The sequence below is a fragment of the Myodes glareolus genome, chromosome 3 (assembly GCF_982192425.1).
Source record: "Myodes glareolus chromosome 3, mMyoGla1.1, whole genome shotgun sequence".
NCBI classification, from domain to species: domain Eukaryota; kingdom Metazoa; phylum Chordata; class Mammalia; order Rodentia; family Cricetidae; genus Myodes; species Myodes glareolus.
In genome coordinates, this window is record NC_142028.1 from 107,686,786 (window position 1) to 107,713,987 (window position 27,202).

Genomic DNA, 27,202 nt, shown 5'->3' on the forward strand with positions numbered 1-27,202 from the left:
AGGCATTACAGAAACATCAGGACAGCTTTTCAGAATCAGATCAGAAGGAGGAACAAGAGTGTAGGCCTAGAAAGAAAAAGGAAAAATTAAAAGATAAGGATCCGGAAATAAAAAAAGGAGAAAAGGGGAAGAGAAGCCCCATAGCTTTAGTAGTGAAAGAATTTGTAGATTTAGATTTATCAGAGGAGGAAGAACAACTAGAGGGAACGGCTGCTAAATCCGAGAAAGAGCAGCAAGGTAGCCGGAGGCGGGGCGATGTTGATGTGTTTACTACAAAGGGCAGAAGAGACGAGGCGCCAGTTCCTGCTGCCCTCCCCCCATCCGCCCCTCCACCCATGTACCAGCAGGTAGCTACAGAAGGTCACAGCTTCATAGGAAGGCAAACTTGGTCGCAACTGGCTGCTGCCTTTCCTGTTTTTGAGGAGCCACAGAATTACAATAGGTGGTATGAACCAATCCCATACAGACAGCTGAAGGATTTGGTTGAAGCTGCGAGAAATTATGGAGCAAATGCCAGTTATACAATCGCATTATTGAGAAGGATTGTTACAGTAGCACTGACTCCTACAGACTGGCAGGAGATTGCAAGAGCAGCTCTTCCAGCAGGGCAGTTCCTGGATTTTAAATCTATAGTCCAGGACAAGGCTCAGACCCAAGAGCGCATTAACATACAAAGTGGCCACCCAGAGTGGACGGCTGATATGCTTCTTGGACAGGGGGCATTTGCTGGAAATCAGAATCATTATCCTTGGGAGGTTTATAGGCAGGTTAGTGAGATTCATTATAGAGCATGGAAATCACTCCCTAATAAAGGTGAAACAGCTGGTAACCTAACCAAGATTATTCAAGGTGCTGCAGAGCCATTCTCTGATTATGTGGCTAGGATGACAGAGGCAGCTGAAAGAATGTTTGGGAATTTAGATATTTCATTGCCTTTTGTCCAGCAAATAATATTTGAGCAGAGCACCAAGGAATGTCAAAGAGCAATAGGTCCAGTAAAGGGAAAGGGATTAGAAGCCTGGATCAAAGCCTGCCGTGAAGTTGGGGGGCCTCTAACCAATGCAGGGCTGGCGGCTGCTGTGCTTGCTGCTGCCAGAGGTGTCAGAGGAGATAAGGGAAAGGCATGCTTTAAATGTGGACAGTTGGGGCATTTCAAAAAACAATGTCCCAATAGTCATAATGCCTCAGATTCTTCAGGGCTCTCAGCTGCAACATCGCAGAGGCAGCCAGACATTTGTCCCAGATGCAAGAAAGGGAAACATTGGGCTAATGAGTGCAGATCAGTTAGGGATATAAATGGACAACTTATTCCTATGCCTATTCAGTCATTGTCAAAAAACGGATTGAGGGGCCCATGCACCCAGGGCCCAAAAATATTTGGGGCAATTCAGAACACGATGGCAGTCCCCGAGATGACTCCATCGTCCCAACAAGAAGGACAGCCAAAGGCTCCGGAGGGCTGGACCTCTGTGCCACCTCCAAACTGCTATTAACTCAGGATATGGGAGTTCAGGTCATAGAAACTGACGTGTTTGGGCCATTAGAAAAAGATACTGTTGGCATAGTCTTGGGACATTCATCCTCAATTATGAAAGGCCTGATAGTCCATCCTGGAGTCATAGACCCTGCCTATGAAGGTTGCATTAAAATTCTTTGCCATTCTCCATATGGGGTAGTTTCCATCGCCCCAGGAGACAGAATAGCTCAACTCTTAGTTCTGCCTTCAGGGCGTAATAAGCTTCCAGCGGAGGGGCTTGTCTTAAAGGACAAAAGCCTTGCTCCCATGGGAGTAGATTTGGCTTGTTTATCCTTGGAGCTTGATCAGCGACCAATCTTAAATTTAGAAATAGAAGGAAAGATTTTTTCAGGCCTAGTGGATACTGGAGCAGATAAAAGTATCATCAGATCCCAAGCATGGCCAAAACGCTGGCCCTTACAACAGGCCTCCCAGTCCCTTCAAGGGCTGGGGTATGCACAAACACCGCATATAAGTGCTAAGGAGTTAGTCTGGAGAACAGAAGATCAGAGAGGGACTTTTCAGCCTTTTGTGGTTGATTTGCCCATCAACCTATGGGGCAGGGATGTGCAGTCTCAAATGAGATTGAGACTTACAAATGATTATTCTGATACCAGTAAGCAAATGATGGCACGTCAGGGCTATGTTCCCAATAAGGGACTTGGTAAATGTCTCCAAGGTAGACAGAATCCTATTGAGACTGTCTCCAAGTTAGATAGAAAAGGCTTGGGTTTTCCATAGGGGCCACTGAAGCTGTAGCTTCCACACAAAAGACATTGCCCATCCCTTGGCTAGTAGATAAGCCGGTATGGGTCCCTCAGTGGCCCCTTTCCTTGGAAAAGCTGGAAGCTGCAAGACAATTAGTACAAGAACAGTTAGAACTAGGACATTTAGAACATTCTGTATCGCGTTGGAATACGCCTATTTTTGTGATTAAAAAGGCTTCTGGAGGTTGGAGGTTACTGCATGACCTTAGGGCAGTCAATGCTCAGATGCAGGTCATGGGCCCAGCCCAGCAGGGTCTTCCATTGCTTTCAGCAATACCAAAGAATTGGCCTGTAATTTCCTTGGACATCAAGGACTGTTTCTTTTCAATTCCCGTGTGTCCACAGGACCGGGAAAGGTTTGCATTTACTCTTCCATCTGTTAACAATGAGCAACCCAATGCTCGGTTTCAATGGAAGACTTTGCCTCAGGGAATGGCCAATAGCGCCCTCATATGTCAGTTATATGTAGATGCAGCATTGAGTCCTGTTAGGAGACAATTTCCTACGGTAAAAATTGTTCACTACATGGATGATTTATTATTATCTGCCCCACATCAGGAGACCCTGAAGGAAGTTTTCCAAAAGGTTACATCCCTTTTGGAGGAGCAAGGACTCCACATAGCCTCAAATAAAGTACAAACATCTTCGATGGTGAAATTTTTGGGGACTATAATCACCCCTGAAAGCATCAGGCCTCAGAAAGTGCTTATTCGCACCCATCACCTTAAAACTCTTAATGATTTCCAGCAGTTGCTGGGAGATATAAATTGGATTAGAGGATATCTAAATATACCTCGATCTGAGCTCTTGCCTTTATTTTCCATCTTAGAAGGCAATCCTGATATCTGTTCACCTAGAGCCATGACCCCGGCTGCAATGCAGACCCTTAAGAGGGTAGAATCTGCTATTACTACAGCTCAATTACAGCGAGTGAATCCATCCTTACCAATTTTGCTATGCATTCTCAAAACAAAAAATTATCCCACTGGAGTGTTATGGCAAGATGGACCCCTCTGGTGGATGCATGGAAATTCCATAGGAGCAAGATCTGTTCAATATTATCCAGAATTGGTGGCTGGCCAAGCATTAATGGGAATAAAGCTTTGCTTAGCCCGCTTTGCGAGAATGCCTGACAAGTTGATAATTCCCTATACGAGGGAACAGGTAGAAGTTTTGACAGCCACAGTAGATGGCTGGGCTATCCTGCTTTGTGCATTCCCTAATGTTATTGACAATCATGTGCCAAGGCACCCCTTAATAAATTTTGTGGAGAAAAATTTGGTGTATTTTCCCAGGATTACCTCACCCCACCCATTAGAAGGAGCCTTAACTATCTATACAGATGGCTCAAAGACCGGAAAAGGGGCTCTGGTGGCAGGAAATGCTAAACCTGTGGTCTTTCAATTTCGGCCTGATTCCCCCCAAGTCACTGAGTGCTTGGTGGTTTTGGAGGTGTTTCAGAGATTTCTTGAGCCATTTAATTTAATTTCAGATTCACAATATGTGGTCAATGCTGTGGCCTCTCTTGAGGTTGCAGCCTCAATTCGCAGCTCAAGTACAGTGTCTAATATTCTTTTACAAATACAAAAACATATTTTAAAAAGAGAAAATCCCTTTTATGTTGCTCATATTCGAGCCCATTCTCTCTTGCCAGGACCTATGGCAGAGGCTAATGCTCAAGCTGATGGTGCTACTCGAGCACTCGCCCTTGTGGCTACAGATTCACTCCAGCTAGCTAGAGATTTCCATCAGCTTTATCATGTTCCAGCGAATACACTTCGCTTAAAGTTTAAGATCTCTAGGGAAAATGCCAGGAGGATAGTAAAAGCCTGTCCCTCCTGCGTGACCATGTTACATCCCCCACATATTGGGGTAAATCCCAGGGGGTTAAAGCCAAACTCACTCTGGCAAATGGATGTGACTCACATCTCGGAGTTTGGCAGACAAAAGTATGTTCATGTGTCGGTGGACACATGCTCTGGAATAATTCATGCCACCCCACTGGCAGGGGAAAAGGTAACTCATGTAAAAATGCATTGCTTAGAGGCCTGGGCAGCTTGGGGAAAGCCAAGTCGTTTAAAAACCGACAATGGCCCAGCATATGCCTCACAGGGCTTTAAAGCCTTTTGCAAGCAATTACAAGTTGAACATACCACTGGCCTACCATACAATCCTCAAAGCCAGGGTATCGTAGAAAGAGCAAATAGAAATTTAAAGGAAATTTTGCGAAAGCAAAAAGGGGGAATAGCTATAGCAGCTTCCCCCAGAGAAAGGATTTCTCTTGCACTCTTTACACTTAATTTTTTAATTCAAAATATTGCTGGAAAAACAGCAGCAGACAGGCATGCCCTGTTTGAAAGCTCTACAGAGCGAGATTTGGTCATGTGGAAGGATGTATTGATTAATAAATGGTGTGGACCGGATCAGGTAATTACCAGATCCAGGGGAGCAATTTGCATTTTCCCTCAGAATCGTGAAGATCCAATCTGGGTGCCAACGAGACTGACAAGAGAAATAAAGAAGAAAGATGATCCAGTGGATGCTGAGTGTCCTGCTGTGGAAGATTCGTGCGGAGGCAGCAGTGATGACCCTCTGGGCGGTGTCAAGAGCAACTGTTTCACGTTATCACCTTGAGCAGCACCCTGTGCAACCTCTTATCTCTTAACAATTTTCTGACTGACTCTATTCTGCCTTTCTCCCTCCTTGGGGATGGGTGGGAGCAGAGATATCCTTGGCATGCTGTGTCTAGGTGGAAGTGCTGTATGTCTTTGATTGGTGTGCTACCTGCTAGCCCAAGTGAGGAGGGACAAGGTCTTTGTGGCACAGGCCTTGGCAGTCTTGGAATGTGTATCCTCACCCCAGGTTTGGCTCTCAGCCTCAAAAGAGCTCACAGGCAATTAGCCATGCATAGCCTTTGCACCCTCTAGGGACCAGATAGTCCCACGGCACAGAGGAAGGTATGCATAGGCGGAGGGTGTGCAGACACAGCCCTAGCACTCCCAGGGAAGTAATTGTCCCATTGCACGGGAAGGGTGTGTCTTGCTTTTCTTTTCTTTAATCAGTCCACACATCATGAGGTGGGGACCAGATTGGAAAATAGTTTTGCCTTATTGCTCTAAAAGACAATAAAAGGAGGAGCTGTAGGGAGCCGCCTGGATGTGGCCTTGGCCAGATAGTGCCAGCACTCCTACAGCCTGGAGGTATACATATCCTTTGATGTTGCCGCCTTAGGCCGGTGTGCTGGAGCCTTGTTTTGCATTTCAAGAGACTCGGTCTCCTGACCTGTCCCGTGGCCTTGGATCCTAGTAGAATGGCATCAACCAATCAGCATTCGAGCCTCTCACCCTAGAAAAGCGGCTGTCTTTGGATTTTTCGCTCTCTCTCGTCATCCCTGTTCCCCATTCCCCCTTTCAAGCAAGGAGCTCTAATAAATTGTGATTGAGAAGGATTCTTGATTTTGTGACCGTCCATTCCTGCTGGTCAGGGAGCGCGTCACATTAGCCCAAAAAGCTCCCTCATATGTTTTTAGGGTTTTTTTATTTTATGTATATGGATATTTTGCCTGCATACATGAATGTACACCACTTGCATGCATGGTGCCTGCAGAAGCTAGAAGAGAGTGTTGGATGCCTGAGTATTAGTTGGAGTTAACAAACAATTGTAAGCCTCCACGTGAGTGCTGGGAATCAACCCCAGGGCCTCTGGAAGAGCAGTCAGTGTTCTTAACCTCTGAGGCATCTCTCCAGTTCGAATTTCCCTCATATTTTTGTCTATTGCCTACTCACCTCAGAGACAATCAATATTCAATTTTATTCACTAACAATTAGTTAGCTTTTCCTATTGTAGAACTTTCTGTACAAAAGAATCACATAAGATGTCCTCATGCATCTAAAATTTCTTTTACTCAACATATGTCTAAGATTCAATTTTTTTTGGCTACACACACTATGGGCATGTGCCACTGTGCTTGGCTAACAACAAGAGTCTCAGCAGTAAATCACCAGCAGAAAATGGATAACTGTAGGTATAATATGTTTCTACACTACCATACTTTAAATATCAATACCAAGATTATATACTAATATGAATCTGACAAAAATAATAATGTTAAAGAAAAAAGGTATGTCACAGAATACATGCTAAATCATTCAATTCCCATAAAGTTAAAAAAAAAGAAAGAAAGGAAAGAAAAAGGAAAGAGGAAAACTTGGGCTGTAGAGATGACTCGATTGTTAAGAGTACTGTGACTGCTCTTACAAAGGACCTGGGTGGGTTTGATTCCCAGCACCCAAGGGCAGCTCACAATTCCAGTTCCAGGGGATCTGATGCCCTCTTCTGGCCTCCACAGGCACTAGGTACACATGAGCTACCCAGACATACATGCAAGAAAAACCCCAAACACATAAAAGTATATAACTTTTTTAAAAAGGAGGATATAATTCACACTATCAAAAACTAGGATAGTAACTAACAAGATAAAATAAAGGACTTTAGGTTCTTTTCTATTACATGATCTGTATGCTTGCCTTGAGTTATATGGCAATTGAAGTGAATTTATATACATTTATATATACTTAAATAATAGTTTATTTATAACTAAACCTACATAATAGAAGATTCGGGGTGTTAAATTTGGTGCCTTTTTCTTTTAGAGGCATATAATCTAATGCAGTGACACAGAAACCTATGCAATCAACAAATCACCTGCATTGTTTCTGGAACACAGACAGGCTAGAAATTCTGACTCAAATTATATGTTATGATGGGGCCTAGAGTATATATAGAACACACACACACACACACACACACTTTGTGATTTTGCATGTAGAAGAACAAGTATTCTAAAACCCCGATTAGCATTCTGCACTGTTTTTTTTTCCATTCATACAACATAAAAATAATAATTGAATAAACAGTTCAACTGGTAGAGTACCTAACCAATATTCAGAGCCTTGTGTTCAATCAGGAGCAGTGGAGCATGTCTGTAACCTCAGCGCTTAGCTGGTGAAAGCAAGAAAGAACCCAAAGCTGGGCAGTGGTGGCACACACCTTTAATCCCAGCACTAGGGAGGAAGAAGCAGGTGAATCTCTGTAAATTCTAGGACAGCCAGGGCTGTTACACAGAGAACCCTGTCTCGAAGAACAAAAACAAAAAAAGGAAGGAAGGAAGAAAGGAAAGAAGGAAAGAAGGAAGAGTACAATTTCAAAGTCATCTTCAGCTACGCAGCAAGTCTGAATCATCATGGGACACATGCCACCATTCCCCTAATGCCAAAAAATGTCTCAAAAAAATTAATGTAGGACTGAAAACCCAATTCAGTGACAAAGTGTTTGCTTACTATGCATGAAGCTCTGGGTTAAATCCAAATGTGGAAACAAAAGAATTTAAACATAGTCCCATGAGTGAAAACCCTACATGAGATCCATTATGGATATGCAACAGTGAGCAAGGATGCTCTAAACAGGGAGAGGAGATGCTGCCTTACCGCAGAGTTTCTCCTGGATCCTCTGTGCCTCAGCCAGTCTCTCTTCTGCTGCCCGTCTCCCCAGACCAGCCTCCTTCCTAGCCACAGCCAGGTCGTACTCCAGACGCTGCCGCAGCGCTTCTCCTTTTTCAACCTCAGACCGCAGCCTGGCAACCTGGCTCTCGTAGCTTGACAGCTAAAAACAGATTCCTCAGCTCATGAACTAGCACTAAAGCATGTCTCCAAGACGATGTGATTACATACACGAGCATTTATATTTCTTAGCAAAACCTCATACTGTGTCTATTGAAATTCTCAAACACTAGGAAGGAAGTGCTGCCTTACCAGATGCTAATCATGAGTACCTGATAGGCTCCTTTAGAGGAAAAGCCTTTTTAAAGAAACAAAAGGGAAAGAAAACACATTTGAATAACAAAATCATGCCTGGGGCTGAAGAGATGGCTCAGAGTTTAAGAGCACTGGCTGCTCTTCCAGAGGTCCTGAGTTCAATTCCCAGCAACCACATGGTGGCTCACAACCATTTAGAATGAGATCTGTGCCCTCTTCTGCCATGTCCCCACTTTCAGAAAGCCTGCGAAGTGGCAGCTCCTCCCCTTGAGATGCTCGGGACCAAGCCTACAGGCTATTTAAGCCCTGGTCCCTGGACCTGCCATGTCATTTCTCTCCTGCCTTCCTGAGAGTCACCTGGGAGTTGCTTTGCTCTGTGTATTAAACCTGGTCTTATTAACTGGGCTGGACTTGGCTTATTGCATCAGTGGAGAAAACCACAACCAAGGATTTTCAAAACACTTATCACAAAATTTTATGACAGTTTGAAGGAAAGTAAAAGTAGTATGTGTTTGGTTTTTAAAGAGAGGGAAAAAAGGGGGCTGGAGAGATGGCTCAGTGGTTAAGAGCATTGCCTACTCTTCCAAAGGTCCTGAGTTCAATTCCCAGCAACCACATGGTGGCTCACAACCATCTGTAATGAGGTCTGGTGCCCTCTTCTGGTCTGCAGACATATACACAGACAGAATATTGTATACATAATAAATAAACAAGTATTTTAAAAATAAAAGAGAGAGGAATAAAGAGACTGGAGTTAGTTAGGTGGGGCAGGAGAAGTGAAGGATCTGGGAGGAGTTGGGGAGGGGAAGTGATCAGAATATAGTGTATGGAAAATATTTAAATTACAAAATAATAAAATGCTAAATATTTAAGCAAAAAAATGTAAGATAAGTTCTGTGCTTTAAAAAAAGTAAAAAAGCCAGGCAAAGGTGGCACACACCTTTAATCCCAGCACTCAGGAGGCAGAGGTAAGTGGATCTGTGTGAGTTTGAGGCCAGCATGGTTTACAAAGCGAGTGCCAGGACAGGCTCCAAAGCTACACAGAGAAACCGTAACTCAAAAAAGCAAAAACAACAACAACAACAAAAAAAACCAACAACAAAAAAAAACCCTAACAATGTAGTTCACTAGCAGAGCAATTGCCTAGCATTAGGTAGGTTTCATTCCTACACCCCATACACACACAAAAAGAAAATAGAACTTAAATACAGGAAGAAGAGTAAGGGCCCAAAAGGCATAAACATACGATTTATGAATTCTCTTGGAAAGAAAATTACCCTAAATATATATATGTACCTACATAATAACATACACACTAATAAGATATCAGAATAAAAAAAAGATGATTTCTGAATTATACTAATTAAAATTCTATACACAATGTACTTATCTAGAGAAAAAACTGTCCCATGATTCATACCCTAGAGGAATCTACATTATAAATTCAAAAATGTGTATGGTTTAAGCCTGCACAGCAGTACACACATAAGATCACAGCACTTGGGAAGCTGCAGTAGAAGGGCTGAGTTTGAGGAAGCTCTGTTACTTAACAAGCGCTCTCTCAAAATAGTATTTTTCTAATTTATAAATTCTTTAGTCATCAATCACATCCATCAAATAACACATCTGGCCATGTCAATTCTTTTAATTAAAATATGTCTGGTCATCAGGATGGCTCAACCAGTAAAGGGGCCTGCTGTCATACCTGACCTCATTTTAGTCCCTGGCACCACAGGTATCTTAAATTGGGGTTTCTGTTGCTGTGATGAGACACCATGACCAAAAAGCAAGATGAGGAGAAAATGATTTATTTGGCTTACACTTCCATAGCACTGATCATCACTGAAGGAAGTCAGGACAGCAACTCAAGCAGGGCTAGAACCTGGAGGCAGGAGCTGATGCAGAGACCATGGAGGAGTGCTGCTCACTGACTTGCTCCCCATGGCTTGCTCAGCCTGCCTTCTTATAGAACCTTGGACCTCCAGCCCAGAGATGGAACAACCCACAATGGGCTTGACGCTCCCCCATAAATCATTAACTAAGAAAATACCCTACAACTGGATCTCATGGAGGCATTTTCTCACTTTCAGATAACTCTAGCTGGTGTCAAATTGACATAAAACTATGCAGCATAACAAGGCACCACAAGTTATCCTCTGACCTCCACATGAGTGCATGGCATATGCTCTTCCACACACAAAAAGTAAAATATTTTTGTTTTTTCTGAGACAGGGTTTCTCTGTGTAACAGTGCTGGCTGTCCTGGAACTTTCTCTGTAGACCACGCTAGCCTCGAACTCACTGTGATCTGCCTCCCAAGTATTGTAGTTAAAGGCATGCGCCACCACACTCAGCATTGTAAAATATTTTAATTAATTAAAATACACTTAACAAACAAATCAATATAATACCGTTCAACTTGGATGTTCCTATACCATAATGCTATATGAAAGGGTTTCATTACTGCAGCTTCCTTTGAAGTGCTAGAATGATACAGTGACAAAGGTTAAATGTAGTTTCTAATGTGAGATGAAACCAAAAACTGAAACCCAACTTTGGGGAAGACGTTGCGGGTGGGTTCAAGACAGGGTTTCTCTGTGTAATCCTGGCTATGTAACCCTCTGTAGAGCAGGCTAGACTCAAATGCGGAAATTCACCTGCCTCTGCCTCCCCAATGTGGAACAAAAGGTATGTTCCACCATGCCTGGCTAAAACTCAACTCCTAACATTACACGGGAAGAAAATGAATCCTACCTCTGCGTTGTGCTTAGCTGTCATGTCTAACTTCTCCTTCTTAGCCCGATGGAGTTTCTTTCTGAGATCGGCGGTGATATCTGACTCTGTTTCATTTTTAAGCATTTGCTTTATATCCAATGAGGCATTTTTCAACCTACAAAACAAGGTAATAACAAAATATAATTCTCATGCAATAAAAATATTCTAACAGCATTTCTCATAGCTTATTTTAAAAACAGAATTTGAAAATAACAGAATATGATGAAGTCCTAGGATAATAAATTCACAACTTAGTAAAATGTGCCCACTGTAAAACTCGGGTAACAATGCAAAGTGGTATCTTACTAGTAACAAAATACTGTCCACTGAAAACACACTATATTTTTCAAGCTTTGTATCTAAACCAACCTACTGTATCAAACGCTGGGTACTTTTGGAAGAAAGAGACTTCTTTCTTTTTTAATATATTTCAATCACTGTAAATGTAACATACATTACAAAAAGAAAAAAGTATAAATGACAGAATACACATTCTTGCTTTAAAATGGCAAGCTAAAGCATGACACTCTCCCTGAAAATCAACAGTGATAACTATGACAGCAAAGAGCCCCCAGGTAGAGAGCACAGGCAGAAAAGGCGTCACAGCCATAGAACAAGCAGGGAGACAACCGATGTAACTAACAACTCAAAGCAAGCAGTGAGGCAAGCAGCTGACATGCTAAAGTCACAGCTTAAAGCACAGGACTCTATAGGGGATCGGTTGTTCACTTTATCCTTGTTGAGTTCTTATCGACCTGGCACAAGCTAGAGCTCTCAGGGAATGGGAACCCCAATTGAGAAAATGTTTCCATCAGACCTGTAAGCAAATCTGTTGGCATTTTCTTGATTATCTGTGGTAGGAAGTCAATAGACAAAAAAAAAAACAAAACTGGAAAATCAAAGACTAACATTAAAAATAAAATGTCAAATCATTCAGATGAAAAAGAAAACTATCTCAAAGAGCTAAATGTGAAGGTTCCTAGGAATTAAGAAAAAGATTTGTCTCAAAGAAATTAACCCTGTCTCTCCAACAGCAGTAGCCCTGGAGAAAAAGTGGACTCAACAATACGTACATACAACTTCAACTTCTTTCAATACCACTAAGACAAAAGAGAAAAAATCAGCAAAACCAATATTGAGTTCTCTGAAAAGACTAAGCTGATAAACTTTCCTATATTAACAAAGAAAAACGAAGAAGAAACTCCACAATATTAGAGATTGGCCTCAGGGTTTCACACACACTACACAAGTGCTCTACCACTAGGCTATATCCAAGCCTTCTTTTTACTTTTTATTTAGAGCCAGGGTCTCACCAAGATGCCAAGGTGGCCTTAAACTCACTCTGTAGACAAGGTAGGCCTTGATCTTGTGATCATCCTGCCTCAGCCTCCTCAGCAGCCAAGATTACAGGCCTGTACACCACCAGACCAAGCTGAGGAGCAAGTTAATAAAGGCCTTCTACAAATACCTATGCTCCTAGTATATGCAATGGTTAAAGAGGAAAAGGGTCCTCTAAAGAGAACAGAGCAAAGACAATTGCTGTTAACAAAGCATTCAAAGATTTCCTTAACATTCTTAAATGGTGAATGAAGGGAGAGAGAGAAAAGTGGAGAAATAGAGATGCATAATGGACTGGAAATCTGTTTTTTACTGCAAAAGATAGGATTTTTTTTATATTTATTTATTATGTATACAATATTCTGTCGGCGTGTATGACTGCAAGCCAGAAGAGGGCACCAGACCTCATTACAGATGGTTGTGAGCCACCATGTGGTTGCTGGGAATTGAACTCAGGACCTTTGGAAGAGCAGGCAATGCTCTTAACCGCTGAGTCATCTTTCCAGCCCCCAAAAGATATGATTTTATAAAAAAAAAATCCTAAGAAAACAAATGACAAGAAAAAAAACTAAAAATCAATTTCAACAAGGTTATAAAAATACAAGATCAGGGCTGGAGAGATGGTTCAGCGGTTAAGAACAATTGTAGCTCTTCCAGAGGACCCAGGTACAATTCTCAGCACCCACTGTCTGTAATACTAGTTTCAGAGGATTCGAAACCCTCACACAGCCATACATGCAGGCAAAACACCAATGTACATAAAATACAAATATATATTTTAAAAAATATAAGATCAATGAGGAAAATTATTTTATTAACTTATATTGAGCTCTACATTTTTCTCTGCTCCCCTCCCTGCCTCTCCCCTCCCCCTTTCAACCCTCCCCCAAGGTCCCCATGCTCCCAATTTACTCAGGAGATCTTGTCTTTTTATACTTTCTACCTACCATGTAGATTAGATCTATGTAAGTCTCTCTTAGTGTCTGCATTGTTGTCTAAGTTCTCTGGGATTGTGGTTTGTAGGCTGGCTTTCTTTGTTTTATGTTTAAAAAACACCTATGAGTGAGTACATGTGATAATTGTCTTTCTGTGTCTGGATTACCTCACTCAAAATAATGTTTTCTAGATCCATCCACTTTCCTGCGAAATTCAAGATGTCATGATGTTTTTCTGCTGTGTAGTACTCCAGTGTAGAAATGTACCACATTTTCCTTATCCATTTTTTGGTCGAGGAGCATTTAGATAGTTTCCAGATTCTGGCTATGACAAACAAAGCTGCTATAAACATAGTTGAGCACATGTCCTCATGACACGATTGAGCATCCTTTGGATATATACCTAAAAGTGGCATTACTGGGTCTTGAGGAAGGTTGTTTCCTAATTTTCTCAGAAATCGCCACACTGACATCCAAATGGGTTGTACCAGCTTGCATTCCCATTGGCAATGCAGAAGTGTTCCCTTTACCCCACAACCTCTCCAGCATAAGTTATCATTAGTGTTTTTGATCTTGGCCATTCTTACAGATGTAAGATGGAATCTCAGAGTTGTTTTGATTTGCATTTCTCTGATGACTAAGGATGTTGAACATTTCCTTAAGTGTCTTTCAGCCATTTTAGATTCCTCTGGTAAGAGTTCTCTGTTTAGGTCTGTACTCCATCTTTTTTATTGGATTATTTGTTTTTTTGATGACCAATTTCTTGAGTTCTTTTTATATTTTGGAGATCAGACCTCTGTCTGATGTGGGGTTAGTGAAGATCTTTTTCCCATTCTGTAGGCTGTCATTTTGTCTTGGTGACCGTGGCCTTTGCTTTACAGAAGCTTTTCAGTTTCAGGAGGTCCCATTTATTAATTGTTTCTCTCAGCGTCTGTGCTGCTGGGGTTATATTTAGGAAGTGGTTCCCTGTGCCAATGCGTTCAAGTGTACTTCCCACTTTCTCTACTATAAGGTTCAGTGTGGCTGGCTTTATGTTGAGGTCTTTGATCCATTTGGACTTGAGTTTGGTGCATGGTGATAGATATGGGTCTATTTTCGTTTTTCTACATGTTGATATCCAATTATGCCAGCATCACTTGTTAAATATGCTTTCTTTTTTTCCATTTGATATTTTTTTTTGCCAGGCAGTGGTGGCACACGCCTTTAATCACAGCACTCAGGAGTCAGAGGCAGATGGATCTCTGTGAGTTCAAAGCCAGCCTGGTTTACAAAGCAAGTTCCAGGACAGCCTGAACTGTTATACAGAGAAATCCTGAAAACTGTCTGAAAGAAACAAAAATTAAGTAATTTTTAAAAGTGCTGACAAGGATATAAAGGAATTAAAACTTTGAAATACTGCTGTCATGACTGCAAAATTATCCAATCACTAAATTTGATGGCTTCTTAAAAATTTTAGCATAAATTTGCTACATGATGCAACAAGACTGCTCTGGGAACCTTCCTAAAAGAGAAGCAGACAAACATGCCAGCACAAACGTTTACCCATGATGTCTATAGCAGCACCACTCCTAACAGCCAAAAGGAAAAACTACATTGATTCCTGGTGACTTGTGAATGAGTAACCAAATGTAATAAATCCATACAGAGGAATGGAATATTATTCAGCAGTAAAAAGAAACAAAGGCCTATACATGCCACAATATAATAAACCTCAAGAACAAGTCCAAAGAAGCCAAACATAAAAAGAGGCATGGTTCCATTGACATGAATTATTGAGAATGACAAAGTTATAGATATAGAAAGAAGGTCAGTGGTAGAGTTAAAATAACTCTATTCAGAATCTAGAATTCAGAGTAAAGATTTCTCCATTAAAAGCATGGGGTGGGGGAGGCTGAAGAGACAGCACATGCTGCTCTTCCAGAAGACCTGAGTCTGAGTCCCAGCACTGACATTAGGAAGCTCTCAGTGCCTTTAGCTCCAAGTCAAATGGGGGACAACCTCTTCTGGTCTTACACACACAGAGACAGAGATAGGAGACAGAGATTCAATAAATAAAAATTTAAAACATATATATTATGGATGTCTTCTGATGTTTTCTTTCTAAATTGAAAAAGCATAATAAATAATGTAAAATATTATTATAATTCTAAAGTATGTACTTATATAACATATTGCTACTTCATAAGAAAGGCCTTGGACAAATATTTACTGAATTATCCACAGTCAACTCTAAGAGGTAAGATTACATATACATATATACATAGTCTTATCAATCCTTCTCAAACTAAGTATAAAAATTTATCCCCAGTTTCAGCTGTGTGGTGATGGTACACACTTTTAATCCCAGCACTCGGGAAGCAAAGGCAGATATGTCTCTGAGGCTGAGGCCAGGCTGGTCTACTAGAAAGTGAGTTCCAGGACAGCCAGAGCTACACAGGGAAACCCTGTCTTGAAAAAAAACAAAAGAAGAAGAATTATCCACAGCTAACTTTTTTGATTCTGTTACAGAATATATTTTAAATCGTTTGCTTCAGGCAACTGACAGACTATAACACCAAATGCTCTATTTTTAGATTCTGCAGAGATGAGTCTGTTCCTTGACTATAAAAGTTCTAAACATTTAGTTTCTTGTTCTGTTTTTTGTTTATTGGAGGCATTGCTCTATATACTAGACTGCCTGAACTCTCAAAAATTTACCCCCCTCAGTGTCCTGAGTGCTAAGAATACAGGCAACACAAACCAGACCAGGATAATTTTGATTACTGAACTTATTTTCTTGAAAAACGCACTTAGGAAAAAAATCACACCTACAATGGTTCATTTTGTACTGTGGACCCCATCCCTCAAAGGGGCTAAAACTAGCAGAGCACAGGCGGAGTCGGAGATGCAGCACGGAGGCAAGGAGACAGTCACAGACGTCATGGCAAGCAGGTCATGGCAACCAGACAAACAGAAACAGACAGAAACGCAGGGGAGAAAACTGGAATCGTGGAGAATAAGCAAATCTCCAGCAGGGGAAAGGTTCAGGGTCACACACATTTACGACCCAAGTTAACAAAGGAACACAAGGGGTTCTGAGAGTCAGGGCTATACCTAGAAGGAGCTGCTGCTCTTTCAGTCCCAAGAAACCTACTTCCGCTCTTTTTTCTGTCTTCCTCTCAGAGAGGCAGCCTCGCTTCTGCCTCTCTTCCCATTTCTCTGCTTCCCCCTTCTCTGTCTCTCTCTCCTTCCCCCCCTCTTTCTCTCTCCTTCTCCCTTCCCCCTCCATAACCCCCTGAATAAATATCCAACCTCACTCTGCAAAAAGAAAAAAGAAAAAGAAAAAAGAAACCTACTTCCTTCACCATCCTACAAGAATCCTTCATCACCCACTTAGTTCTCCCTGGTTCTTGCAATCAAAAGAATTTTCCAATTAAAGAAAGAGACCGGAGGCTTACCTTTGGGTATCCCCAGTAGTGGCATTACTTGAAGTGTTTAAACTCATGGTAAGTCTTCCAATTTTCCACAGTACCCCACAGTTTCTTAATGATATTCTTCTTTATGCTGATGTCTGTGACTTACAGGTTAAATGGACTAAAGCCTGGTAATAAACAATACAATAGCAATTTTGTATTTGAATCCTGGGAAGGTAAGCTTTATTTTGATCTATAGTCTACTTGTTAATTTTTAAGTTTATAGAAGATAGACGATCCAAAAACTTATAACATTCAGCTGGGTGTGGCACACATACCTGTAAACCCATCCCCTGAGGGAGGCAGGGGACCAGCTCAATGTCATCCTCATCTTAGTAAGGTAGAGGCCAGCCTGGGATAAATGACGCTCAGTCTCAAAAAATAACAATGATAATAATGTTATAGGACCTTTTATTTGAAAAAAATAGAAGCCAAAAAGGCATAATGTTAAAAAAAAAGTTTTAGAAAACAGTAGTAGTTAACTTTTAATCTACTTTAGCTGCTTAAATAAAAATAAGACTGACAAATTATTCTTTCACTTGCAAAGAAATATATATAGTACCAACCTTTGGGACACAGAATTCAGTCTAAATAAATGAGATATTTTAACACAATGTTGTCAATGAAGATACCAAAATACTCCCAAACAAGAGATCTCATAATAATTTGCTTTTAGGAAATTATTATTCCTAGGAAAGTCCTAGGAAAATGTAGGCAGTGGTAGGGCATCCCTTTAATCCCAGCACTCAGGAGACAGAAGTAGGCAGATCTCTTTAGTTTGAGGCCAGTCTGGTCTACAGATTAAATTCCAGGACAGTCATGGCTACACAGAGAAACCCTATCTCAAAAAACAAGCAAATAAAAAAGTCCTAGGAAGGAAAACTACACTGTTATCTTTAACCAGAGAAATAAGTTTCTCTTAGCAAGTCTGTGCCATTAATAAGCAAAACAGAAAACTAACCCTGCTGTCAAACATTTCTTATCAATCTGTATAAGATGTCTTCTTTCATAAATTAATGTCATAATTTAACCATTTCCTCCAAAGAGGTATCAGGAAAGAAAAGTGTCGCTTACTCCGGCTGACCTTCTAGAACCCTCTTCTACAGGAGATACTCTGAATCACACAGAGGCAACCATGTAAATCAAGTTACTTTACTACATGCTAAAGTATCTCTGGGTAAACGTTCTAAAATAGCACTAATGCAAATGTCAATATCCCACAAATACCTCCTTATAGTCCCTGATGTGGGAGAATTGTCTGTATTTTGTCAATCATATTTTAATAAAACGCTGATTGGCTAGGCAGGCAGTATAGGCGGGAAAACCAGACAGGAAGTAGAGGTGATGCAATGAGAACAGGAGAATTCTGGGAAGCAGAGACATTCCTCAGCCACTCCTGCACAGACCACCGAAGAGGCAACATGTAACTTGCCCAGCTGAAAAAGGTACGGAGCCATTATGGCTAACATAGATGAGAATAATGGGTTAATATAAGTTATAAGAGTTAGCAAGAAGCCTGACCTAATGAGCCAATCAGTGTATAACCTTATGGAGTCCTGTGTGTAATTTCTCTTTGGGATTTGCGGGCTGTTGGGGTACCGGGCGGGACGGAAACCCCAACAAGCCAGCCCCTCATGCTACAAGTCCCTAAAATCCAATGTCTTAAGAAAGACTGAACTTTAAACTCAGAGACCTGAAGTAGGATCCAATCAGCACAAGTTTATGGCCTTAGGAAAGACAAGAATTTTTGAACATCCTCCCTCTGCTCAAATGAGAGTTAACTTTGGCAGGCTGTAAATCCTACACACAGCACACCCAGGGCTCAGCCACTATCAGTTTTTATTACTGGGTCATGGAACTTGGAAAAGCTTAATGATCCCAATAAAAGGGAATAGTTGAGTAATTTGGTCTGGGAAAAAGATGCAATAAAATAATTATTTAATGATATTGTGTGTGTACAAAGGTACCCAAAAGATGAAAACAAGGGGAGAAAAACTGTCAACATATTCAGCCTCTGCTCCATTAACCAAGCTCCAGAAGAAACCATGAAAGGAAACTATTCAAATAGACGAAGGCAAAAACAAATCCTAGGGCTGAGAAATAATGATTCCAACAAGAGTGACTCATGTAGCTGAAAGAATAATTTGGTCCAAGGAAAATAGGATGGAATTTTAGCCAAGTCTAGAGAAGAAAAATCTGATTTCTCCGGTGACCTAAATAACCAAACTTGAGAAGAGTGGCGACAAACAGTACTTACTGTCGATCACCTACGCGGCACCCACTGCAGCATCCAGAACTATAGTCTGACCAGCTAGAACTGTTCCCTACAACACTGCAATGAAAGGGCTATCCAGGTTTTCAAAGGACAAAAGACACAGAGCAGAAGAAAGCAACAGAGTAAAAGGACCCAATCCACAGTCATAACTAAGATTCTGAAGCCTAAGTTGTTCCTGCAACACCAATGACTCAGAACGCGGAGCTATTGATGCTGTTACTCCACCTTTGTTGCCCTTGTTTCCATTAAGGGGAGTAAGCTGGGGCAGAGAAGCCAAATGACTTGCCCAAGACCAGTGTCAGTCACCCATTAAGGGAACGTGGGGAAGGTGGCACTGGCACTCAGCCATGTTATCTCTCTGTGTGTTTGTTTTTGGAGTCCCAAATGTTTTTCATACTACCAGGATGCTCCCAAAGATTAGACCCAAACAAGCTTCCTTCAGAATGTTTGTAACAAAAATTGGAATCTAACAGAAAGACTGTTCTGTTCTCAGTGTGATGTCCAGAGATCACCAACACACATAACAAAGGATTTTGTTTTCTTTTGTTCTTAATTTTAGTATTGTATGCATATGAGTGTTTTGCCTGAGTGTATGTTGTGTGCCCCATATGCATGACTGGTGGAGTGGAAGTCATAAGAGGGTTTGAGATTCCTTAGGACTGGAGTTGTACAGACAGTTGTCACATCAAGTGGATGCTGGAACTCAAACCTGGGTTCTCTGCAAGAGCAACCAGTGCTCTTAATCACTGAGCCATCTCTTCAATCCAGCAAAGGTTTTCATTTCTGGGGGGGGGGGTGTCAAACATAAATACACAATCTCCACACACACGCATGTATACACATATAGTCCAAAGGCATGAAAGTATCTCCATTTTACCCTCTGGGGAAAGAATTTTAGATGAACTAGAGATGCAAGACTGTGGTAGGGCCAAGCTTAGCAAGCAGGGGGATCGTAAATTTGATCCTCACCAGCACACACACACACACACACACACACACACACACCAAAAACAATTTTTAAATTTTTTATTTTTATTTATTCATTTTTATGTGTCTAAGTGTTTTGCTTGCATCATATGTACAAAGACCAGCAGAGAGTCAAATCTCCTGGAACCGGCGTTAAATGTGGTTGTGAACCATCATGTGGGTGCTGGAATTGAACTCAGGTCCTCCAGAAAAATCATCAAATGTTTTTAACCTCTGAGCCATCTCTCCAGCCATAGAAATGTTTTAGATAGTAACAATCTTTAAAGTATTTATTTTTGTTTTATTTTTCTTTGTCTTGGGAAGAAAAGTGGAGAAAGAAATAATTGATCAAATTTTTTGAGATTGTGTCAATAAAAACAAATAGAAAAAATCCTTTTTTCTATGCATTTAGGCACCTAACATCTTAATATCTAGTCTTCTAGACGTGGGCTTGTATAGAGCCCCACAGAGAGTTCCTTCAGTCCCCGGATCAGATCATTCAGACAGATGATGTGGTAAGCAGATGGCCCCACATCATCCTGCACCTGACCTGTGGCAAAGGTGACAGGATGACACTGCTATGCTGTAAGACTGTGGGGGTGGTAGGACAGCTCATTGACACAGCACTTGCACAAAACATGAAGAACCCTCTCTTCAAATCCCAGCACAAAAAAAAAAAAAGAAAAGCTTACCAACTTTTTTTAAATTTTTATTTCATGTGCATCAGTGTGAGGATGTCAGATCTCCTGGAACTGGAGTTACAGACAGCTGTGAGTGAGCTGTCATGTGGGTGCTGGGAATTGAACCCAGGTTCTCTGGAAGAACAGTCAGTGCTCTTAACTGGTTAAGCCATCTCTCCAGGCCCCAAAGCTTACCACCTTCAAAAAAGCAAATTACCATGCTATGAACTACCTAAAGGCAGGGCCACAGGGAAGTGCAAGCAGTCTCATGGCCTCCACCCAACAGCTAGCACTAGATCCCTTAAGCATACAATTTACAAAAAATAATAAACCCTGTCAGGGACCCGAGGAAGGGGGAAGATTCTACCCAGGCTGCCTATAGGTAAAAATACAGTCCAGTAACCACCTTGTAAATCCCCAAGCAGAAGGCCCAGCTACACTGTACCAGGACTAGCAAACCATACAGACAGTGAGAGCAGAAGTGTGCTGCTGGTCAGCTGTGGTGGGAGGCACCTGAATTCCCACACTTGGGAGGCTAAGGTAGGAGGTTCCCAAATTCTAGACCAGCATGAGATACATAACAAAATGCAGTCTCAAAAGAAGCCAGGAAATTAATAAAGCGATGTTCAAAGTGTGCAGTTTTAAAACATTGAGTTTGTAGTAACTTGTTATACAACACTATAAAACTAATATTGACAGCTTCAAAATGCTCATAGGACAGGTAAAAGTTTTTAAAGTTGAATAGTACAAGACAAGAATATAATAGGAGAATGGATTATCAAACTACCTCTGGCTACAAGTATCTTGAATTAAGGCTCTTAATTGTTTTTCATTGGTTGTTGTTTTTGTTTTCAGTTTGGCTGGTTGATTGATTTTGTTTTTTGAGTCAGGGTATCATTTTGTAGCCCTAGCTGGTCTAGAATTCAATATGAAGACCATGTTGTCCTCAAACTCAGTCTGCCTCTGCTTCCTAAATGCCAGGACTAAAAGCACACCAGTCTGGTTGGTTGGTTTTGCTTGCTTGCTTGCTTGCTTGCTTGCTTGCTTGCTTGCTTGCTTGTTTGCTTGCTTGCTTGCTGTGAGACAACGTCTCATTAAGCGCAGGTTGGTTTTGAATCTCCTACATAGCTCAGACTGGCCTTCAACTCCTGATCTTCCTGCCCCCTTCTCCCCACCTCCCAAGTGCTGGGAATACAGGGGTGAGTCATCATGCTTGGCTTCTTCATTTTTTCTATAGCAAAATTTCCTTATTAACTCAAATAAGGGAATCTGTAAAATGAGGGCAACTAGTTAGAGAATTCAATCAATCATAGACAACACTTGGTAAAGCACCACCAGCCAAAAAATTTACAGAGAAGCAGCGAGAGTTTTTAGGTAACACATAGGGATGAGGACAGCTGACAGACCCTGGGGAGAAAACAGATAATATTACAGGCCTATCTGAGAGCAGCAGATCAAAGAGGGAGAGCTTTGTCCATTCTCACAGTGGGCACCTGAAACACACATGGTAAAGCGGTCATGAAAGAGCTGCTGTAGCCCGACAAACTCTCAAAAACAGGCCTGCTAAGGGCCTTCCTGGGCTGAAGAAAAGCTTCTGTGGCTGAAATCTAAACCAGACAGGGGTGGGTCGGGAAAGAAACGGAAGGGAGGGGAGAAGAGGGGGTGGGGTAAAGGGAAGAGAAGGGAAGGGAAGAAAGGTGGCTCAACAAAACTGGAGGAGGAAACAAAGAAAGATCTCAAAGCAAGCTCCCATAGCATAATATACAAAAAGAAACAACTTTATGAAGTTAGAGCTTACCTAAGCCTTGCCTTACTCTTAAGTTGTAAGTCTGTCTATCTCCCATAAAAACTAAACAAAAGAAAAGGGGTGTGGTTGCCAAGTAAAGAAAAAACAATACCTTATATAAAAGTATGAAAGAAAGCTATACCAAGATCAATGAAAATATAACTACTCTAAAATAACTTAAAAATATCAGGAAAAGGTATAGACGAGAAAGAGGCAAGGAGTGTAGCTGAGTATGCTTTTAATCCCAGGAGAAGCAAGCAATCTCAGTTCAGTCTTCAGTGAGTGGTCCAGGGGAGCCAGGCTACACAGAGAAACCTTGACTGGGGAGGGGAGTGGAAGAAAGACAGAAAGACAGAAAGATGGGGAGACTCAAAAGTGCCGGATGTAGTAGCAGAGACAGACTGATTTCTGGGGATCTCTGTGAGTTCCATCCTCCACCTAGCATGTCCCAGGCCAGCCAGGGACAGACAGTGAGACACTGTATTAAAAAATAAAAAAAAGAAAGGAAGGAAAGAAGGAAGGCAGGAAGGAAAGAAGGAAGGAAGGAGAAAAGAAAGGAAAGAACTAAAGAAGGTAAAGAAGAGAAGGAAGGAGTGAAGGGAGGGAGGAGAGGGAAGAAGGAAAGGAAAATAGAAATACTCAAAAGCGAGATGATCAGGATGAGCAGGTGGCACCTGAAGGGCAGAGACAAATGGATCTCTAAATTTTGGGACAGCATGGTCTACACAGTAAGTTCCAGGCCACCCAGGGCTACATATAAATGGTGCAGTGATAAGAATCAGAAAGATAAAAAAAGAGAGAGAGAAAAAGAATCAGAAAGAATTAGAAATAAAAGAAAAACTCACTTAAGTAATGAAGATTAAACTGGAGGGAACATAAAAGCTAATAAAACAAAGATGCCTCAAAAGAGAAATAAAAAAAACAGGAAAAATGGGGATTGGAGAGATGGCTCAGTGGCTAAGAGCGCACACTGCTCTTGTAGAGGATACAAGGTCAGTTTCCAGCAACCACATCATATCAGGCACCTCACAATTACCTGTCAGTCCAACTCTGATGCCTCTGATCTACCCGAGGGAACATGCACTCACACACACGTACTCACACACGAATATACATGCATACACATTAATTTAAAATAAAAATAAATTGAGAAAAATGATCAAACTTTAGGATATATACACACACACATATACAGATATTTACACAATAATATTAAAAAACAAAATTACATTTTTTAAAGAAGAGGCTGGAGAGATGGCTCAGCCATTAAGAAGTACTGGCTGTTTCCAGAGATCCCAGTTCAATTCCTAGCACCCCCATGGCAAGTGGCAGTTCACAACCATCTATATATTCAGTTTAAGAAATCCTAAGCCCTCTTCTGGACTCTGAAGGTACTGCATTGCATGCACATGGTGCACAGACATACTTACAAAACATCCATATACATGTAATAAAAATAAAATTTAAAAGGAAAGAACAAAGGAAGGAAGGTTGGTCAATTACGGATAACATAAAACATAAAAGAAAGGAGAGATAAAGAAGTAAGGAAGAAAGAAAGATGGGCTGAAGAGATTGTTCAGAAGTAAGAACACTGACCACTCTTCCAGAGGTTCTGAGTTTAATTCCCAGGAACCACATGGCAGTTCACAGTGCCGTCTCTTGGCCTGCAAGGACACATGCAGGCAGAACATTGTATACATAATAAATAAATCAATAAATCTAAAAAATTGAAGAAAAGAAGATAGATAGATAGATAGACAGGCAGACAGATAGACAGATAACAGACAGACAGACAGGCAGGGGCTGGCTGGTGGTGACACATACTTTTAATCCCAGCAGTTAGGAGGCAGAGGCAGTGGAACTCAAAGTTAAAGCCCAGCCTGGTCTACAAAGCCAGTTCCAGAACAGCCAGATTAGTTTTGATCTCATTACTCTGACATGTTTAAAAGAAGCAACTCCATAGAAAGTAGGTTATTGTGGGAGAGAGAGACGGGGAATTTTATCTGTCATTAGATTTCTTTTTGAGAATACCAGAAGTGCTCTGGAGTTAAATAGTGGTAACGGTTACACTATATATGGAATATACAAAAACCACTGAAATGTACACTTTTAAATGGTAAAATCTGTGTTATGTGATTTATATCTCAATTTGTAAACACATCAACGTGGGGCGGAGGTGGGGTAGTACCTCAGTCATAGGACACATGCTTAACATCTCATAACAAGTATGAGAACAGGTTAGACCGCCAGCACAAGAACATAAATAAACTCATCATTTTTTAAACCTAAACTGAGGTCTCTTCTAACAGACTAACAAGAAGTCACAGCATTCTCCACACAAAGGACTCCAACCTGCAGCAGATTCTCAACCCAGACAGCATATTCACAGGCTTCGGCTGCAACTAGGCCATCCTAAAGCACTGGTAGACAAAGGCAAGATTCTTATCAACGGACCTTAAATAATACCACACAAATACATCACTCTTCTCTTGTTTGTAGATTTGAACTACTTTGGATATTTCTGCCAAAATATATAACTGTTATGGATACTGTTTAATAAGAATTTTAAAAATAAATAATATGGCATAGGAATACAAACATTATAATTATAATTTTATATATATATATATGTGTGTGTGTGTGTGTGTGTGTGTGTGTGTGTGAATTCATTTTCAAATAGGTAAATGAGCAGTCGAAGCCAAGGGATCAATTATCTGGCCATCCTAAAGGGAAGAAGAGTCTACTGTAGATGTTAACCATTTCTGGCACAAGTTTTCCTACCAATATCTAAATCCTTCAGCTGTCCCTTCACAGTGTACTCACCTCTCAACCAGTCTGCAGAGACCAGAGGAGGGGGCTGAAGAGTCACACCCCAGAATGCGACACTTCCTATGTGCCACAGACACAGCTAAGCACACTTGATGCTCATTACACTCCCCATAATCTTGAGACTATCTGCACATCCCACAAACGAGAAAACTGAGTTTCCCAGAGGTTGAGTGATTTGTATAAAGATATTCAAGAAAGAATTAAAATTCATTCTCACATCTAGATGACTTCTAATGACACTCTACAAAGCAAACAGCCCCACAGCCTCCAAGCTGGATTAGCTCGTCTATGCCTCCCTGAGCACACAGCCTAATTTCTCCTCCTCCATCTTCAAACTGATGAACACTAACGCAACAACGGCACCAGCTTCCATCAAACATCAAAGCCAGCCCCTCCACCCTTTTCTCTCTTGCTTAAAGATAAAATGAACTTACCACCTGTGTTCACAACACTATCCCACTATCTTCCTCATTTGGGTGTCTTACCAAATAGCACTTTTCCCCCTTGATCCAAGAATGTGTTCTCAAATCATTCAGTCCTTTTCAAGTGGAGAGTAAATGGCTTATATTCCCTAACACTAAGTCCGGGTTTTTGAATGTGTGTGTGTGTGTGTGTTGCAGTCCTGTGTCCATTCGTCACAACACCGGTGTAGGGAGTGTTAGCAGTTACTTAGTAAGGAGGAACTTAAGAGCTGGAGCACAGCTCAGGAGCAGAACCTATGCTTCTTGTTCAGTCTCAACCACCTTCCACCCCACACGTGAAAAAAAGAAAAGAACTAAAGGAGGGATGTGAGTCTTTCCACATAGCAAGACGAAGACAAAAAGGACTGAAACAGATCAACAACAACAAAAAAGAAAAATCATGGAACCTAAGACTAAGCCCCTGCTCCTTATCCGACATAAAGGTCCGAGGTTAGGTGATTTAAGACAGTTAATAAACGGCTGAGCCAGGACTGACACAGAAAGCTCCAGGCTACAACTGCCTTCACTTTTCCTAGTATCAGGTTGCACTGGCTTCATTCCTCTGGAAAGCACGTTCATTTCCGGCTCTCCCTCAGTTTGGTCGTTACTAAGCACTGTTAAATGCAAACAACAAAACAGTAACTTCTTTTCTCCAACATTATGAGAAGGGTAAAGCATCGCTGTGGAAAACCTTAGAAAGTGTTTGATATCGACTCTAATAAGTTATATATTTGCCTGAGATGACTATCGTAAGGTTTAAACATTTTTTTAAAAAAGGCACTTCTACACAAATTTTAGCTCTGAAAACTCACAGCTGACTTTTCTTAGCATCCTGGTGGGTAGGCAGAACTTGCAGAAAGCAATCTGACACTACTCACTGTTTGGCTATCAAACGTTGGTAGGGTGCCTAAAGTGTGGCTAGCATCTAAAAGAAAGGGAGGTAGGACACGAAAAAAGTTGTGATCCTTAGGTATTGATCCCAAGGAGCTCTGAGGACTCTGGTCCCCATCGCTCCTCCAGGTAGCGCGGAGGATGCTCCTCTATCTGCCTCCGGGTGGGCGGAGAGCGTCGGCGCTGAGCGGGAGGCGTGTCAGCGCCAGCGAGCATCTCCCAAGGCCGGTCCTCACTGCGAGCCCCGGCTCCTCTCATCACCTCCCGGCCCCGGGCACAGCCCGCGGTTACCTCGGGCTCGCGTGGTCCAGCCTGCACACCCACGAAGCCCCGGGCCGCTTCAGGTCTAGGGCGGAAGGCCAGGCAGCCCTCAGGAGGAGGAGTGACAACTGAGGGGAAGCCGATGGACTCTAGGACCAGGATGGAGAAAGTCGGCGAGGTGAAGTTTACAACGGCCACTTCCGGGGGCCGGGAACACGCGACTGGGCTCCGGGCGGCGGCGACTTTCTCCGCCTCCTGGCCCCGCCCCGGCAGGCCCGCCCCTTGTCACCGCGTCCCCGGCGTCCCGCCGCCCGAGTCGCGGCTCCGGGAGACGCACGCAAGAGAACGCGGGCTCGCGCAGCAGGGGCCGGCCCGCGAAATCGCGCGCGCTCCCGCGCTGGGCGGACGAACCTGCGCGTGCGCAGACCGCACAAGTGACCGCGTTTCGCCCAGTACGC

The 27,202-nt window shown here is 41.9% G+C and overlaps 1 protein-coding gene across 3 annotated transcripts in view; it reads right to left on the reverse strand.

Annotated features, from left to right (window-relative positions):
- The window catches only part of Ccdc171 (coiled-coil domain containing 171), a 378,010-nt gene extending 351,042 nt beyond the window's left edge, over positions 1–26,968 (reverse strand). For 2 of the 3 annotated variants that reach the window (XM_087904896.1, XM_087904894.1), the window contains exons 1-4: positions 26,775–26,968; positions 16,581–16,723; positions 10,850–10,985; positions 7,770–7,944 (exon numbers count right to left, since the gene is read on the reverse strand). In XM_087904896.1, coding sequence (XP_087761022.1) covers positions 7,770–7,944; positions 10,850–10,985; positions 16,581–16,627 — 358 coding nt within the window. In that variant the 5' untranslated portion in view covers positions 16,628–16,723; positions 26,775–26,968. Of the gene's footprint in view, positions 1–7,769; positions 7,945–10,849; positions 10,986–16,580; positions 16,724–16,873; positions 17,347–26,774 lie in introns of those variants that run through there. The other variant, XM_087904895.1, reaches the window with a different exon arrangement.
- Between the last annotated feature and the right edge of the window lie 234 nt (positions 26,969–27,202).